This window comes from Aulonocara sp. 'chitande type north' Nkhata Bay, linkage group LG15 (genome assembly GCF_057382095.1).
Source record: "Aulonocara sp. 'chitande type north' Nkhata Bay isolate Kocher_YH1m ecotype deep benthic linkage group LG15, A_spYH_male_GT1.1, whole genome shotgun sequence".
NCBI classification, from domain to species: Eukaryota; Metazoa; Chordata; class Actinopteri; order Cichliformes; family Cichlidae; genus Aulonocara; species Aulonocara sp. 'chitande type north' Nkhata Bay.
The window spans coordinates 18131099-18150415 of NC_141358.1; the positions used below are offsets into that span (position 1 = coordinate 18131099).

At 39.9% G+C, this 19317-nt stretch overlaps 2 protein-coding genes and 1 non-coding gene across 3 annotated transcripts; 1 reads left to right on the forward strand and 2 right to left on the reverse strand.

Moving 5' to 3' along the window:
* Window positions 1–960: 960 nt before the first annotated feature.
* Window positions 961–13291, forward strand: heca (HECA ribonucleoprotein granule regulator). Its single transcript, XM_086264767.1, has 5 exons — window positions 961–1375; window positions 4903–5965; window positions 7573–7739; window positions 10101–10255; window positions 12774–13291. The coding sequence occupies exons 1-5, from the start codon at window positions 1237–1239 to the stop codon at window positions 12936–12938; spliced, it is 1689 nt and encodes a 562-aa protein (XP_086120893.1). The 5' UTR covers window positions 961–1236; the 3' UTR covers window positions 12939–13291.
* Window positions 13292–14024: 733 nt separating this feature from the next.
* mtif3 (mitochondrial translational initiation factor 3) lies at window positions 14025–17482 on the reverse strand. The gene is made up of 4 exons (XM_086264780.1): window positions 17384–17482; window positions 16286–16754; window positions 15650–15801; window positions 14025–15037 (listed from the first exon to the last, which is right to left on the reverse strand). The coding sequence occupies exons 2-4, from the start codon at window positions 16743–16745 to the stop codon at window positions 14789–14791; spliced, it is 861 nt and encodes a 286-aa protein (XP_086120906.1). The 5' UTR covers window positions 16746–16754; window positions 17384–17482; the 3' UTR covers window positions 14025–14788.
* Window positions 17483–18999: 1517 nt separating this feature from the next.
* trnav-uac (transfer RNA valine (anticodon UAC)) lies at window positions 19000–19072 on the reverse strand. Its single transcript has one exon. It is a non-coding gene; the product is annotated as a tRNA-Val (tRNA).
* Between the last annotated feature and the right edge of the window lie 245 nt (window positions 19073–19317).

Consider the following 19317-nt stretch of genomic DNA (forward strand, 5'->3'; position numbering starts at 1 on the left):
AACTGTAATCTCGAATTGGCATAATTATTTTTTTTAAATGAAGCATTAAGTGGGGAAATTTTGAGGATGGGTGATGACGCTGGAACACTGTCATAACAGCACTGTAGACAAATAAAAGTACTTTTATAATGAGGTATAACAAAGGTACTGACAAGTAACAAATTACCGTATTCTCCTAGCTTAGAAATAACATAATTAATTTACTAATGCTATCACAGTCAGTCAAGAATCTGATTAATTTTTAAACTACTCGGCCACATGTGTCAAACTAAAGCATAGTTCTTTGCAAATGTAAATCTGGCCCACCAATTCATTCAAATTCTGAGAAACAGCAGCTAATTTGTAGTTTTTAGGGTTATTTTCTGTGCATGTGGCTTCACACTGGAAAGGTGGGCTGTATGGTACATTTAAACTATTTATTTATTTTACTTATTTTGGTGAAATTCACCATAACCATGAAATGGTCAGATTCAGGCTTTTGCCTTTAAGAAAGATATGAAAAAAAGATTCTTTATTTAGTTTTTAAAAATAAATAATGGCTAAGTAAGCTATGATAGGACAATTAGGGAAAAAATTAAATTAACAATAACAAGTATATAACAAATGGCTTGAGAAAGTGGTAGAGTACATAAGGCAATAGTATATAATGTGACATAAAACTATAGCTTAATGAAATTAAAAAATTTTTAAATTAAAAATAAATACAGTACAGTAAAATAAGTATAGAGAAAGATATTATATAATAATATCATATGGTGTGAAGTTGAAGTAACTTTTAAGGCTTTGTTTTGCTAAGACCTTTCTGTGAACTTTCTATGTATGGGGAATAAATCTGATACCTGACTAAAAACCGAAACATGCCTTTAGAGGCAGCAAATTCCGAGCTTTCCCACGGGACGCAAACGCAGCCTAAATCGCTGACGGTCAACACTAGGGGGCGGGGTCCCGTGACGTCAGGGGGTGGAAGAGAACAGCAGAGCAGGAATCAAAACAAGAGACGGACACGCCTTCGCTCCTAAAGGTTATACCAGCTTATTTCTTAGACCTGCTGCACTAAATTCAACCCGCCGTGCAAGAAGAGGCCCAAAAGCATCACCACAAAGAGAAAAGCCCGCATTAAAAACAAAGCACTGCAAGGGTCCACTGCTGAAATGGAGTCCACAGAAATGTCAGACAGCGCTGACAGGAGCCGTTGATAGAGGTCGAAAATAACACTTGACACTCGAATCCTGTAAAATGCCCAACCAGAAGAGCAGCAAGGGAAAGAAAAGCAAACGCACGAACAGTAGCGGAGATGAGCAGGAAAATGGAGCCTGTGCGGCCGTAACAGGAGGCGCGGCCGCGGCGGCTGCACCCAGGAGCGAGCGCTCAAGTGGTAAGAGAGGAAACGGACGCAGATGTAGTGAAGTTTGGTGATGCTGCCTTCCTGCCAGGGGGGAAGCCCTGTCTGTCTGTCTGCACGACTGTGACATACGTTCACTGCAACGGTGCAAATGTCTCGATCCCCCCCCCATCCACTTGTTCCTTGCAGCTCAAGCCCAAACTTCGTTTAAAATGTGCGGCATTACGGTTCCGTGAATAGTGGCAAACATGGGCCACATTTGTCGAGCACGATTTCAGGCCTTGCATAATTGTAGCTGTTGGAGTAGCTATTGCTCAACTGCGCTTAAATCGTGGTTGGGAAACTGATTTTCTATTATTTTTTAAAGGTCATTCGGGGTTTGTGTGGGCACAGGACGAATGCCGAGCAGGCGGCAAAGCAGTTGAAATATTGCTGAAGTAGTAGGTGTTACTTAATGTGTCGGATTTAAGGCGAACTTGACAGCGGCTGTTGGTGTTTCTTAAGTCGATTGTGGTCGTAGTTTGTTATTGGCTTCAGAGGTGGATGATGGGAGAGATACGAAATCGTGAAATTTATGAATGGAGTTCGGCTCCTCGGAACTCCTCTAGGAATATAAGGGATTATCGCCCGTGAATGTGACGCGCAGCGCCGTCAAAAGTGGCCATAAGAGGTGTTAACGACACAGCGCGACCCTTCTTTTATTTCTTTGTCTGCACGTGCACGTCAGTGATCGCGGGCTCTCTCGCAGGCCTCAGCTGTCTTTTCCTGACGGGCACCTTGTCCACAACAGTTTTTCGGTTGTGGCCTTCCTCCTCCAGGGTAATACTGACAGCTCACCGCTTGTGTGCGCACTCAAGTTCAAATGCAGTCCACACGGACGTGGAGCTGCTGGAGGTGCGTGCATTCATACAAACTGTACAGATTAAACAAAGCTTGAGACTGGAAACCACTTCACAGCAAACCTCATCTTAACTGTCAGGTATTGCTAGTGCAGCATTACACATCCAGTGACAACAGATTGTTCTTATGGTGTTATAAGACTAAGTAAAGCCCTGCTTTAACTTTTTTAAAAGGGAAAGCAAAGCACAAATCGGGATTTTTACCGTGTAACTCATCAGAGAAACTTAACGTATATACTGTACAGGTAGTTAGTAATTACACTTATTTATTTTTTTTAGTTCAGAGTGTAAAGTGCATGTTTGCAAAACCAGAAGGTAGGCGGTTCCAAGAGGGGGTTTGGGCCTTTTAACAAAAAATTACCTTTTTGCTGTCATCTATCTTTTGCAGCAGGTTTCCCCAGATGTGGATTAAGCCTGTTCCTGCACTAAAAAAGAAAATTCATTGAAGACCTTCACTGAAATAAGTTTATAGTCTAGGACTAGGTTTATGGTATGAAAGATGCCTTTAACTGGAAGTTACAAAATCTCTGCAAAGCTCTTGTTCTGCGGATGCTGAAGCCTGAACACACTTGTAGACACCAGAGTGATACACGGTGCTAAAAGTGGATTGTTTTCTGCTGTGTGGTGAGTTAGAAAGTGAAGAAGAAGAAGAAGAAGAAGAAAGCCCTGCAATTGTACCGGAAAAGGAAGGAGGAAACTACCCCCCCCCACACACACACACGCACACACACACACAGTGTATTATCATGAGCTACTCCTCTCATAGAGACCGTGTGGCCACATTTTGTTTGATTCACATCCAGATTTGAGAATTGGCATCCTGTGAATAGAGCTGCTCACAGGATGGCCTACTTGAATTTCATAAATAGATGCAGAAGAGGCAGCAAGGACACCGAAAGCACCCGTTTAACATTTTCACCCCATGTTGTGTCTGTTTGCGATGAAGCTTAGGATGGAGAATCGGAGGGAAAATGTCACCCAAAATGCATTTGTGCTGAAGACATGAATAAATTGTTGCCTTTAGTATTTCAGCTGCACATAATGGTTGATTAAAATAAAATAAAAAATAATAATAAAAATCCCAAAGTGGTGTATTCAGTTTGTGCGAAAGAAAACCCCACAACTCTCTTCAGTTTCTAAAAATTCGAGACACCGAAAAAGCTTTTAAGAAGCTGAAAGCGTCATAAGTGCAGTTTATGAAAGTAAAATTAGCTTCTAGGGTTTGCTGTTGTTTTGTTTACTTAATTTGAAGACTTCTTCTTAGGCTCTTGTGCAGTAAATGAATAGTAAAAGTTACCACTGGATTAAACAATGCTGTAGTTTAATGGTTAACTTGTAATTAGAATTTTCTCTGGAGGACAAAAGGTGCCAAACTAAAACAATTGAATTATTTGAAAAATTAAATGGAAAACCGAATAAGCTGGAGAGTCAAAGTGAAGGTAAATAAGGAGGAAATTAAAAGAGCAAAAATACTATGTCACATTCTATAATATAAATAATGCCTACACATATATTAATTCAGTAAATAGCAAATCAGAATGTTTATTAATACTTTTATTCATTTATCTTTAACTTTAGCTATTTCCAATCTTCATATTTTAGTTTTATTTTATGTATTTTACATTAACAGATTTATTGTTTGCAGTACTTGAGGTTTATTAGAAGAGTTAAAGAAATAAAATAGGCTGTAGACTGAAAAGAGCAAAGTCACCCTAATTTTGATTGGCTAGGTTACATTTGTTGTCAAATATCTGATAGGCGTAGATCAATGTCGTCATATATCAATCTTCAAAATAACATTTGAAGATTGGCTTGAGAGGCGAGCCTGAGATGGTTTGCAGAAGAGGGATAGTGAGCATACTGGACAAAGGATGTTGAATGTGGAGCTGCCAGGTAGGAGAAAAATAGGAGGATTAATTGATGTAGCGAAGGAGGACATGCAGAAGGTTGGTGTGATAGAAGAAGATGCTTGAGAAAAGGGGAGCTGGAGGAAGATGATCCGGTGCGGTGACCCTCAAAATGAGCAAAAAAAGATGTTCACATTTGGCTTCTTTCTTTGCAAAATAGAGGTTAAACCTGCATTTGTGGATGGCATGATGAACTGTATCCCTGAATAATGATTTCTGGGGTAGTTCCTGAGCCAATGCAGAAACATGGTTGTTTTTAGCAAAGATTACGGTCATCAAATATTGATTTTCAGCCTCGTCTCTTCCACACACAGATTTCTACAAATTCTCTGTATCTTTTGAAAATACTCAGTACTGTACATTATGAGATGTTCACACTTGTCACAGTTTTATGTTGAGGAACATTCTGAAATTGTTCCAGACACAGTAGACACACTTATTTGCAGAGTGGTGAACATCTGTCCATCTTTTACTTCTGAGAAACTCTCAAAGATGCTCTTTTTATACCCAGTCTTGTTACTGTCCTGTTGTGTTCCTCCAGGGGTTTCTCTTTGGTACTTTCCCCACCTTTTGTTGTCTCAATTTAAACCTTCAATATGTTTTGTATGCTTTGTTGTGAATAAGATATGGGTTTATGAGATTTACAAATCATTGCGGTCTGGTTTCATCTACATTGTACACAGCTTTTAAACTTTTTATGAATTTGAGTTATAAATAAATTCTTTTCCCTCCTCTCTTCTCTCTGTTCATTCAGAGGCCCAGTGTGCAACCCCTCTCGGCTGCAGCCTGAGCCGTGCCATTGATCTGGAGAAGGACGACTGCCAGAGGGTTGTTTGCAACAGCGAGCTCTGCCCTTATGGCAACTGGATGCATCTACAGTGTTTCTACGAGTGGGAGAGCTCCATCCTTGTCCAGTTCAACTGCATCGGCCGTGCGCGGTCCTGGAATGAGAAGCAATGCCGACAAAACATGTGGACCAAGAAAGGCTACGACCTAGCCTTCAGGTTCTGCTCCTGCCGCTGTGGCCAGGGTCACCTGAAGAAGGACACCGACTGGTACCAGGTGAAACGCATGCAGGATGAGCGTAAGAAGAAATCGTCGGAAAGGAGCTCAGGCAGGACTGGAGCCAGCGGAGGGGCTTCAGGGTCCGGGGATGGGTTTTTTGAAGAGCCCAAGAAAAGCAAACCACTTGGAGGGGCTGTAGGAGGAGCCAAACTAGCTAATAGGGCCTCTAGTCAGGAGATGCCTCGTAGACAATCAGTTGATCGACAGAACTCCACAGAGAGAGGTGGAGCAGCAGGAGGAGGGGGATATGCAATAGGAGGGCCTTTACCTTTTGGGCCTCCTCAGAAATCTCCATGTGACTCCCCGGGACAGTCTCCTCCTACTGGCTTCACCTTCTCCCCCACTGCTGCTCTCGGATCGGGAGGTGGGGGAACAGGTATGCGGGGTTCCCGTCAGCTGGGAGAGTTCTTCAAATCAGCCGTCCACATGGACGCACAGAGGAAACACCTGTTGGTTGGGGGATCTCTCGGTCGGAGCGGAGGCTGCTCCCTGGGAGCCTCTGGCGGTGCAGCTGGTGCTCCTCACTTAGATGCAGGGTCTGTCCTGCCGCTACAGCTATCCTTTACCCTCCCGCTTCATCACCGGCTCACCTCTGGCAGTGTGGGTGATGGTAGCCACCCTCACCCGGTGCAGTTCCTGAGGAGGCTGGACCTCTCGGAACTCCTCACCCACATCCCGCGCCACAAGCTCAACACCTACCACGTCCGCATGGAAGATGATGCCCAGGCAGGCCAGGGAGAGGAGCTGCGCAGGTAGGGCTTTTGGGAAATAATATAACAAATCTATTTCTTGCAACATTTCTTGAACACTAAACTTGCGACACAGTGAACACATGGTGAAAGTGATCAATCTGAAATGTTTATTTTGCATGCAAATCTTGAAACTTTAAACATATTTTTTAATCAAAATGCTAAATAAAACTCAGAACTTTTAAACCTACCAGATGTGCCCATGCAATGCACGTGATTCACTGTCAGACAGGCCAGGTCCTATATTCATGTGCTTAGTACAGGTAAAGAACGAGCAGGCTGCACACAGAGCAGGTCGTCACATTCACAGCTGCTTGTGGCACATGTGGTTTTAATATATTGTAACTGCAGCATTTTGCAGTTATAACATCATATAACCACACAGCGGTTAAAGTTGCAATATAATTACAGCATTTGCACAGCACTCATTCATGTATACATTTACATGCAGTACTGTGCAAAAGTCTTAAACCACCTCTTATCCTTAGATAAGACCTAATCTTTTTCAGAGAAAGGCTTTTGTTTGTTTGTTCATTAAGCTTAATACTGAACTATGACTTGTTCAAATTTAAAATAGGCATCTAGCCCAGTGACCCAGTTGTGTCTACACACAATAGACGATTTAAGAAACACAAAATTTTTAAATTATATCTTTGTTACTAGCAGACTGTCACAAAAATGCATGATTTGTTCCAATTTATTTATTTGAATCTATAAAAAAATTCTAAGATAGCGCAGCTTGATAGGCATAAAGTATTACTTTTGTACAACAAACAGCTATTAGCTGAAAACCTGGCATATCACAGCATGGTGTGAAGTGTGTGCCTAAAAATATTGAGGAAAATGGACAAGATGAGGTCAAAAAAAGAAGTGACAGGCCTAAAAACGTGGATATCTGAAATGATCTCAAAGGAATGGTGGCTGTCAAGAAGCCATTCTTAGGGAAGGAAAACACAGAGAAGGCTGAGGTACTTCACAAGAGTGATGAATACAAATTTGAATTTGTATGCACTGAAGACGTCAGGACGAAGGTGAAACACTGTGTCTACAGCCATCTGGAAAAACCAAGTGGTGGTGAGGATCTTGTTAAAAGCGATGGAAATATAAATGCTGAATAGTTGTATCAGATTTTGATCTACCATCTGGATCCATCATCCTGAAAGTGTCTGATTGGCGACAGCTTGATAGAATTGTACAAACTGTTGAAATACATATTTATGTTTGCACATCTTTCACTAAATCACTGTGTGTATTTCCAATCTTCCTAACAAAATATAAAGAAACGAGCGGTGGCCAGAGACTTTTGCACAGTTCATCGTTCATATTCAGAAAAAAAAGCTTCTTAAAATGGATCTATGATATGGTTTTCTTTCCTCATACATGCTTCCTCTATTATAATTCTGTACCTCCTGTAAACAGAGTGGCTTATCACTGTTTTTAGCAGAATTTTGACTGCATGCACTGATTAAAACAAAGAAATGATTGTTGATTTAGGTCACGAGATGCAGTGCCACAATCATTTCTGCTGATATCCTACATAGAAGAACTGCCTGAACTTTCAGTGCAAGTGATTTGATGATGGTTCTTCTTACTGTGTCGCCACCCTGTAGGTTCATCCTGTCAGCTCTCAGTGCGAGCCAGAGAAACGTGGTCAACTGTGCACTGTGCCACCGGGCGCTGCCTGTATTTGAGCAGTTTCCTTTGGTGGATGGGACGCTGTTCCTCAGCCCTTCACGCCATGATGAGATTGAGTACGATGTGCCGTGCCACCTTCAAGGTCAGACATGGTTTTAACTGCATGGAATGAGGCCTGTGCTTAATTTGTGGAGGTAAATATTCATGCATGTAAGAGTCTGAGATGTATTATTTGAGTTTTCTGAAATTTCGCTCAGCATTGAGCGGTCTGATTTTGAACAGCAATCTGTCAGAACTTCTGCTTTTTCAGTGGTCGTCACGGTTGCTAACCATCAATTAATCAAGTGTATTTACAATGCCTGGCTAGAAGATAGACAGAAGATTAAAATAGCGGAAGTAGAGGACCTCGCAAGATTTGTTTCATCAGCTTATTTTGCCTTTAATGTATAGCGCCAGGAGAGTTGAGAAAGGGGGGAATGACATCAGATTTGGTGAGGATATACAGCCTGTGTATTGTACATGGGGCAGGGAGAATAGGGAAAAATGTATAACAGAGGCTTCTAACCTCACCCATTTTCTATCAGATTTTTATTTAGTGGTGCAAATTGAATGAAACCTTTAAGTTTACACAGACCTTATTGTGATTAAGCTTCTGACTTGGGCAGTCAAACTCAAAAGTGAGCAAACAAATGTAATAAAGTCGTAATACATCACGCAATCAGACTATTTAGAGTAAAAAAAGATCTTTAAACCTTTAAAGGAAATGAAACTGATCTGTGAATCATCTTGTTGTGTACTACGTTTTCAAACTCATGAGAATAAGTTCTTCATTTGTTTTTGTGTATTTGCATGTTTTCCTAATTGGCAGCGCACTGAGAGCTCAGGGTCACCGCCTTGTTAAGACTACCGCAGAGTACGACAACAGGACTGCCGCTAATCATGAAAAATGTATATTCTCAGTGGTTATAAATAAATTATTAGTGCATCATGATGCTCAATTATACATTCCTGCTCCTTTAAAGTGTTTTCAAACTGTGTTTTCCTTATATAAAGAGAAATTGATCCATCAGTAAGCCCAATATTCACTGTGTGAATACACATGAAAGGTTTTCTGCTGGCTTCTGCACAGTCCTACATGAATGTAAATCAGCGTGAAGCTTCTTTGATGTGCTGGCCTCCAAGCTTTGATATGTATGTCCTTGATATGCATCAGTATGAAAGGCTTATTTATTCCATTTTTGCTGCTTTTTGTCAGGCAGAATTTAAATGTTGGTGAAGGAATAGCTTAATTTCTGTCCAACAGATGTGGAAAAAAAAAGAGTTCAGTTAAATTATACTAGCCATGATACTTTTCTATATTTGAGCTAAAACAGAAGAAGTAAGTAAGAACCCCCCAGAAAACATAATCATAACTCAGGCTTGAACTGTGTGGCAAAAACATGAAGAAGAAGCACTCAGAGAGTTCAAGCCTCCGCTAAGACAGCTCACTCTCTGGGCTGTATTTACCTTTAAGGGAATAGTGCAGTAAAAATGACATAAGGGCAGAGTGACAGGTGTTTACTTTGAGTACGCAAACATTATGTAGGAGTAGGTAATGGATATTGATTTGTAAATGTTAAGCGAATAACTTGAGCTCAATATATAATATTATATTTCTACATTATGTTTCTAACTTACTGACTTTAAGATGCAACAATTTTTGGGGTCATTTTAAGAGGAAGGAAGATGTCAAACATAAAAGTCAGGTCAGAGGTCAAATGTGACATGACATTTGGATGAAAACTATAATGTGATATTTAAAATCTATGCCAGTATGATTTTCTAAATGTTTGCCATTACAAGTATAGTCTTGTATAGATACAAGACATTTTATGAAGTCCAAAATAACACAATAATTAGAATCCCCATATATCATCCCCTACAGTATATGCCTTTATATCGTCAGTACAAACAATAAAAGTAAAAAATTGTTTTAAATAGCTTTGTGCAGCATTATTATTCCTTTGGCCTTCAGAACAATCCACTGACCTTGAAGAAGAGGTCAGAGGTCAAATGTAACATTATATTAGAACTCTTTTTATGGTACTTTTTTATATGTTGACAATACACTTCTGATTTTTTGACAAATTTTCACCAATAAATCATTAAGTTAACCCTGAAGACCTCAGTGGATGGAAGTAAAATTTGAATGTATTGTTAACATGACCCCACTCTACACCAGTCCAAAGGTTTTTTTTTTTAATTAATTGAAAACTTTTTGAGCTATCATCATATCACAAATGCTGCAAAAAAAAAAAAAGCCTCCTTGGCGGCGGTAATAAAATGACTCTGTATAATGCAGTGGAGTGGAAAAACACCAGAGCAAGAAAAAGAATAATATTCATGAAGCAACGTAAAGGTCTGTATATACTGCAGGGATGTGACAGTGGACTTTTGAGGAGGCTTATTGTTTTATTTTATTTTTTTATGTATGATTAATTATTCCTTTTGGTTCTTTCAACAGGCCGGCTGATGCACCTCTACGCCATCTGTGTGGACTGTCTAGAGGGCGTCCACAAGATTGTCTGCATCAAGTGCAAGTCACGCTGGGATGGGAGCTGGCACCAGCTGGGCACCATGTATACCTACGACATACTGGCTGCTTCACCGTGTTGCCAGGTAGAAACACTGAGGGGCATAGAAGAGCATGCTACTGAAATAAATAGAAAAGAAGAAGAAGAGTAATATGACAGACAAAAGCGATAAGAGCAAAAACCAAAGACCTTCCCCGTATTAGTAATTTCTGACAACAAATAGGTACAGTGACATGATGCTTTATCTCTGCTGGGTGTGTAAGCAGGTGTTTGCTAAAGTTATCAATTTATGAGGTGATAGCAATTCAGTGTTGTGTTTACAGCTTTCTCCTCTGCCACTTTGAGCCAAAAAGTTAATTAAAAAAGCTCTAAACCAAATCTAGAGATTAAACAGCTGCAGCTCCTACAAAGCTGTGACCATGTTACTTGCAGATGCCAACATTTGCTCATGGACACCAAAATAACTGTTAGCACCGATCTGACAAAAGTTAAATGATTCAATACCAATTTAAAAAGTCAGACAACGTATAACTCATTTTCTGAACTACTGACTCCACGTTGTTAATATAAAGTTTTGTTTGTCTGACTTGAAATTGGATTATTAAATCTTCCTTTCTGGGGTTAAATAATCTCAATAGAAGCTCCGCTTACCTGCTTTTTAGTGGAAATGGATTGTTTTTGGCTTTGCAAATTCAAATTTTATTGAACATACCTCCCAATGATAACCATGTTTTTGCAGAAATAAAACAAACCTTAAAAAACACTGTTCTAAACTATTATGCACAATAGAGTTTCAAAAAATTTTATTGGTTGTAAAGAACTGAAAATGGTCATTTGTTGAATTTGCAGTATTAGGAGGTCACATTTACTAAAAACCAAAAGCTATTTCTATCAAAAACAAAAGTCCTTTTTTGATATAACCTTCACAAGTCCTGCATCCATTGAACTTGTGAGTTTTTGGAGAGTTCTTGCTTGAATTTCTTTGCAAGATGTCAGAATAGCCTCCCACAGCTGCTGTTTTGATGTGAACTACCTCCCACCCTCATAGATCTTTTGCTTGAGGATGGTCCAGAGGTTCTCAATAGGGTTGAGGTCAGGGGAGGATGGGGGCCACAGCATGAATTTCTCTCCTTTTATGCCCAGAGCAGCCAGTGCCACAGAGGTATTCGTTGCAGGATGAGATGGTGCATTGTCATGCATGAAGATAGGAAGAAACTCTACATACCAGTATTTTGCAGAGGTCATTTTCACACCTTTGGGCATCCTAAAGGGGGCTACCAGCTCTCTCCCCATGATTCCTAACCTTAACCCAGGGTTGCACGACATCCATTAGTTTGGAAGACTGTTTGAAAATGAATCTTGATGTATTTCTGCTTGTGGGAGATGGCATTTTAACAGCTGCTCTCTTAATCTGATGAATTTCTCTGGCAGAAACCTTCCTCATTAACCCGTCTGTGCTGTGAATCAGCCACAAAGTTTTTCACAGTACAATAATCGCTTAAGTTTTTGTGTCGTATTGAATGTATTCATACCTTGTCCAAGGCATTCTACTATTTGAAACTTTTCTGCAGCAGAGAAATCCTTTTTTCCCATGTTGCATGGAACCTGTGGTATGCTTAATAATTTGGAACATCTTTTTTAGCTAGTTTTCCTTTAATTGAGCTTGCCTGGCAACCTAATTATGAAAGCTGTCTGAGATTCATATCAGTGATCCAAAGAGCCCTGAGACACAATACCATCCACAAGTTTAACTGAAAACGACAAACTGGATGTTTGCATAATTTGGAATATGGCGTATAATATTTTTATTGCATTACCTGCATCTACAAAGTATCTACCAAATAGCAAAAAAACCACAGCATTTGTTTGCTAATTGTAGCGCTTAATTTGTTACTTAATTTGTTACCAATTCATAGCAACAGCTATCCCAAGGCTCTAGAAATGTTAAGGCAATTTTAAACCCCAAAAGTTGGACGATCTCCTACAACCAAGAACTTGGCAACATAGGAAACGAAAAACTCCCTTTTTAACAGAAAGAACCCTGCCGCAGAACCAAGATCAGAGAGCTACAGCCATCCGCTGCAAACTATTGGAGCATGAGGCGAAATAAAAGGGTGAAAAACAGGAGCGTAGAGAGACCGTGAATGACAAAATACAAAACACAAACTACAGGAGAGAGTAGACTGACGTTAATGTCATGAAATAGTGGCATGTAAACACATGGGGAAGAGAAATGCTCATTGCATCATGGAAAGTCCCCTAGCAGCCGGTTTGAGCCTGTCCTAACTATAAGCTTTATCAAAAAGGTGTTTGTCTCCTGAATCCACTGGAAGCTGGTTCCATGGAAGAAGAGCCTAATAGCTAGATAACCTACGCTAGTCTAAAAATAGTGATTGTATTATAGTAGTAAAAGTGCATCCAGTCTGTTATCTAGTTTCACCGTCACTTTTTGCATCTAAAGACCCATTTAAAGCTGCTTGGACCCTTGAATTAACATGATTTTGTCACACTTAGATCCCAGGGAGTCACGAGTGAACCTCCATGCTGATATCTTGCCTCTTTCCAGCCTCTTGTTTGCTGACCTGTGTCCTGTATGTCCTCAGGCCCGTCTCAACTGTAAGCACTGCGGGAAACCGGTGGTGGACGTTCGAGTCGGGATGCAGTATTTCTCCGAGTACAGCAACGTCCAGCAGTGCCCCCACTGCGGCAACCTGGACTATCACTTTGTTAAACCTTTCTCCTCCTACAAAGTTCTTGAGGCTTATTGACAAATGTTGCTCTTGCATGCTAGTTGAGCTGCTTTTTGTTTGTTTGTTTTTTTCTAACACAATCTAGGAAAGATTTTATTTTTTTGGGGCCTTAAGGAGGCTTTTAAGTTCTCTCTTTTGATTTCACGATTTCAGTTTTTTTTTTAATGTATAGGAAATGTATGATTCTAGTTAGAGAAAAGTTCCATGGCAGTATCTCTGCGGTTAGAGATAAGTGTTGATGAAAGTGTTGCACTGACATTTCAGTCAAGCAAACACATTTATCCGTGACGAGTGAATGTATCTGTATGCCAAATTTACTTTTATTTTTTACCAAAAACAATCTTGAATAAAGCTGAGAGAGATAGACACTGGTGCTGGTTTGGTGTGCTCCTCTTTGTTAAAGCAGCTTTTGATAAGAATATGTTCTATCTTGATTAAAAACGTCATAAATAAAATGTACACCTTTTACTCTATGACAGATTCATCAGTTTATAAGTCTGGTATTACCATGTAGTATGTTCCTATCTGAGCTGTGAACATCTTAGAAAACTTTTACACTACATCCTGAGAGACCAACCTGATGTACACTGTGTCAACGATTTCCACATATTTTTTTCTCCCTTTTAAAAGGATTATGTTCTTCATGACTTTACTGAAGACTTGTAGGATGTCTGACAGGGAGCAGCCATGATGGAGGTCTTTGTTTTATATATATATATATATATATATATATATAATCCCATTTTTTAACACTATTCTCGTCTGACAACAAACACTGTCTGCACGCTGCCATCTCTCAAACATAAAATAACCATTTCTTGGTTAAACAAAAGCAACGTTGACTTACTGCACTACCGTGTGGTAGAAACAGGTACAACTGGACCTCAGTTTGATTTCAGCTGATCTCACTTCAATATAGATTTTGGACATGAAGTCATTTCTTCACGTCGTGTTGATGGTTTTAGTGAGTTTTTGCGAATTTAAAATGACTTTTAAACTCAGACATTTACAAAAAGTAATTTCAAGTTCCCGTCATAGCTTCACAATAAGAAAACATTGAAGACATGTTGATTTGCTCAAGAAGATCTTATAAATGAATCCAGATGCAGATTCATCCCGTATCTGGAACGCTGCAGTGTACACATAACTTTAAGTCAAAACCTGCACGTTTCAGCCTCTCAAAAATGCCCTTAATCCATTTATTCATAATTATAAAACAACAGCCTTCCCCCTCACATGGAGGCCAACAAATAAGATGTATAATTGTTTTTTACTGTTGCATTTCTGCATTTCTCACTGCTTTTATCTGTCTATGTTTGTTTCGCCCTCTGTTCATATTGCTTAATCTTGCTTTTATTGCAAGTGTTTCTTGCTGTATTAGGTCTTTCATTTTTATTGTTTAATTCATACACATTTTCTCCTATTTTAAGTCTTGTGTTTACCTTGTTGTTACCTTGTGTTTAAAGCTATGTTTTATCTGTTTTGAATCGTTTTGTGTCTCTTTTTGATGTCTTTTTTGTCACTTTTGTGTTTATTTTACATGTGCTTCTAGTCATTTTGCCTTTTGGTGGCTGCCTACATGAAATATTTTGTGTATGTCTACATTTTGTGCGTTTGTATCTCATTATGTTTCACTGTTATTTTGTTGTTTGCAGTTTTCTGTACAGTCATTTTGTGGCTCTGTTAAGCAATTTTGCGTTTGTGTCTACTTGGCCAAAGGTTACATGACAGCCTGGTCTTGTATCCCGTGGGACCTCCATGCCCTGGGTTATAAACTTTTAAACTACAAAGTCTGATTGACGAAACAAGTTGTGGCACTAGGCACAGACTCCAACTTGCTTTTGTGAAAAAGTTTTATTTCTGTCACATCAGTGCTGTGTGGACCCTTGTGTTGTGTCCGTGCTGCCAACAGGAGACGTTTCACTCTGAGCGGCCTCTGAAGTGGAGTTGGCAGGCTGTGCTTCTGCAGCCTTGTTCTTTCCTTTTTGTGACAGTTCCTTTGCTGAAGGCGGTCGGAGGATGCACACGGCTGCTTGGCCATCACGTATCACTTTTGGCCTTGAGACAAATCCCACCATTACTTCCATTTGTTCCACGATTTGCTCCAGAGTGGCATCCTGTGGAAAGAAAACACAAAGATGTTTCTGCATAAAAAGCTTTTAAGGAAGAAAAAAAAAACAACCTAAATGCGAAAGTAATTTTTACTGAAATATGAGCAATACTGAGTTTTTACTGAGGATTTTACTTACTCATATTTTACTTTAATTTTTTTTGCTATAAACAGCCCTAAATTGCTGTGCAAAGTTTTGTTTAAGTAATTAAGCAAGACCTACATCTAAATATTTCTGAACCAATAACAGGGATTTAAAAAAAATACATTAGCTTATTGCTAAATAAGCTCCTTACTGTATTTGAAACGACACAGGGGACTTCTCTGAGAAGCCAGAAATTAATCAAGCAAAACAATTAATCTCTAAAACTAATTTTTTTGTTAATCAATACAATTGAATAATTGTAATTTGGCATCTTAATCAAAATAATAGCGTGCTTTGCCCATTTCTCTGCTTTTTTGTGAAATAATGAATTTGAAAATTGACATAGTGGTGGATTAACCACTGCAACCATATATGTATATACATTTGTTATGTTATATTAGTCACAACTCAGACCCTTACTGAATAAAAGAATAATCAAGGAATTCGCTCAGGTTTATAGGCGTTCTTCCTCACCAGGTTAACTGCAGATTCACGACGCACTGCCCGCAGAGTGATCTTCACATGGTGTTTCTTTTCCAGCCAGCTCTCCACCTGCTTCAGCTTTGTGGTGAGGTCATGAGACGCTATGCCACCTGAAAAGCTGAGCTCCTTCACCTGCACAGGAACTGGAGCAAAAAAACAACTATTTTTGGACTTACAGCTGCTTGTCAACCTGTCACCCCAAAAGTGCTTTTCTAAAGTCTATGACAATTTCAAGCAAAGAGCATGACTTTGGTGTAATGTAACTCTTTATTTCTTGAACCGTCCTTAAACTGACCTAGGTAATGCCTCTTTTCTCATTTCTCAGTTTGTACATCCCCAGTTCCTTTCCTCACATCCTCTCCTGGAGCCTTATTTCCCCAGCGAGGACAAAGAAGGAATGCAAGTAGAGAGAACTGGCTGTGTGCCATGCCTCGTTAATATGTTCAAGGTGAAAACACTTCTGCAAAGGATACACCTGAGCATCCTCAATTATAGCTCCTCTGCCTTACCTCCCCTGTCCTCTGTCCTTCATATACAGTTTAGGAACTGAGATATCCTTCAACATAATGTCTGGGTTGAAGGCAGTAGGATAGAGAGGAATGAGAAAAGCATCTGGTAACCATCTACCTGCTTTCGCTTTCTTCTTCTCCCGCATTTTTAGTTGCTCCTCGTGGATCTGTTTGCCGCTCATCAACTGGTAGACTGGTGGGTCTTTGTGCTCACTGAGTAGCACTAACTTGAGACCCTCCTCATCCATCATTCTGATGACATCTGCACGGTGCATGACGCCCAGGTTCTCACCAGCTGCACTTATCACCTGTATCTGACGCTCAGGGATCTTACGGCCGATGCTGCTGATCGAGGCATTTGCTCGGGGATCTTGCTTTTTCTTCTTTGGCGTGGCTGGAGTTTGTTCTGTATTGTGTACTTCAGTGGAGAAAGCAGACTGTCTCCAAGAGGCAGCGATGATATTACATCTTTTGCTGCATATTGTAAATCTTAAGGCTGGTGGCGTATACAAGGGACTCCCACCACACACCGTTCTCACTGCATGGCTTAGCACCCATCTTACACAGCCTGCAGACATATCCTAAACCTTAAGAAAAAAATGATGAGATTATTCGACAGTGCATTCACAATTTAAGAACTAATATCACAAAGCTCAACATCAAACACAATTTAAACATCAATAATTGTCTTTCAAGCGAAAAAAACAGTTTAATTATCCAGTTTTCATAATCGAGCCAGCCTCCATTCGAAAATAGTCGAATTTAATTTTCTTTGCTTGTTTTACTTTTACTTGTTACTGAACAAACCACACAAGTTACGAGTAAAAACACTTTCGGGGTCCCATCTGTCATTCGGGACACATCAGCTTTGTTTCATCGCTTGACTTTGGGCATTTTACACTGGGACAATGGATAGTCTGGCAAACTGGAATGCGATGGTAGCTAGAAAACCTTGATTATTTGCGAAGTATATAAGAGTGAATGTCTTTTAATGAGTGTGAAATTAGCACATAAGTGTCTGGTGTGTTACAGTTCACAGAGAAAAGGAATGCACTTCGGGTTGGTTGTCATCATTAAGTGTCCTAGACAGAGCAGTTTGTCTGTGGAGCCAGCGGGTTACAAACATCAATGCATGCATTAATTAGAGAAGCGCAAGAATCCAGACAGAAACTAAACCTCCCCGTTTTATCTCCTGCAGTGCGTTTTTGCTACTCACTCGTGTCAGTGCCGTTTATTATTGCTCTCCGCATCAGGGTGACTACTGTAACTCCTTCCGCCATGCACTTCTTCGTTTACTTTGTTTCAAATAACCCCTATACTGCCCTCATGAGGAAAACCTAGGACACTACACTCACTGGACAAATCCTTGCTAACGCCGATGTTTCTATTTCTTTTGTTTTTGTAATGTCTAATAGCTTTGCTTATGTTGGTAAATGCACTGTAGTGAACTGGATTTATGAGGCTGTTGCACCTTCTCCCTTTTTGACAGATTACAGGGGGAAAAGTCACAACATTAACAACAGTTTAAATTCCTACAATCACCTTTTGGCAAATACTTTTTTGGCAGCTGATCATTTTCCATGATGTGACTCTCCCGTTCCACTGCATCCTAAAGGTGCTCTATTGGAATGAAATCTGGTGGTTATGGAGGCCATCTGAGTACAGTGAACCCTCAGTCATGTTCAAGAAACCATTGTGAGAATACTGAAACCTTGCAATATGCTGGATGCAGTCATTAGAAGATGGTTACAGTGTGGTCACAAAGAGATGGACATGGTTAGCAACAATACCCAAGGTCGGCTGTGGTGTTTAAAGAATGCTTGATTGGTACTAAGGGCCCTTTAGTGTGCCAAGAAAATGTTCCCCACACACTACACGACCGGCTGCTGTAGCCTGTCTGTTTTTGGTGTGAGATTTTTAGATTATGAGGAAATGATTAAGACGTAAATCTAAGAGGGTAGGGCTAAATAAGTATATACTTCTGCCTACAACTTTTCAACTACAACTGCATGGAATTATATTATGAAATGTTGGTGAACGTATATGTTTGAAATAAAAATGAACTGAACTGAGCTCTGTTAGAAATCCTAGCAGATCAACAGTTTCTGGAATAATCTGACCAGCCTGTCTGGGACCAACAGCCATGCCATGTTTGAAGTCACTTAAATCACCTTTGTTTCCCAATCTGATGCTCAGTTCGATTCAGTGTTAGACTTTCTGCCACCATCTACTAGAGGCTGACTAAAGTGTGCAACCAGTCTAAGGAGTGTGATTATAGTTTTTGTGAATTTATATGTGACTTGGCAGTAACAGATGTATGCCTGTGTGATGCACTCATGCAGTCTATGGATGCAGTTTGCTAATAAAGCTTGCCAGTTTTAGAACTCAAACATGGACCACATTTAAAAAAAATTGCCCTTGCTTTCAGGTAAAATCAATCCAAATTTACTTAAAACTGCTTTAAAAAAAAAAAAAATTGCCAACAGGGGACGAGTCCTGTGGTTATAAAAGACTAAAGAGAAAATGGCCTTTGGCTCATTTGCTTTGTGATAAGAGTAAACACCTTTGCTGATAAGCTTATAGGCTCAAATACTAGTGTCAAGTTTTACTGATTAAAACATGGTATTCATTTTATTATTGGTCCTCATTATTGATAGAGAGGCGGTTACAAATACAAATTTTTATTTGTCACTTACACAGTACAACATATAGCGAAATGCTTCTGTCCTGAACTGCAGGCAGGCTGCGCCTCTCCAGGGCTCGTTTTTAGCATGGTGGGAATTGAACAGGCGTGTATCTTACCACTACACTGTCCAGCTGCTATAAAGTAAGTGGTTCCACTGGGGGTTGAACCCAGGACCTTCTGCGTGTAAAGCAGACATGATAACCGCTACACTATGGAACCAGAAGAATACATCTTCCCTTCGTCGCTCATCCGCATTCTACTGTGCATGCATGGAATAATATGTCTTTTATTTAGTGTAATAACATTTTCATATCTGTCCATGTGAGTGTTTGCAAGAGTCTTCTAGCTTATATTTGCTCTTTTCAGTCATTTTGATGTTTATCTATTAATGCAAGAAAAAGCGTTGCTTTGTAGCTGCTGATAAACGCTCCTCTGTGTGTGGCATAGAGGGGGATTTGGCTAAA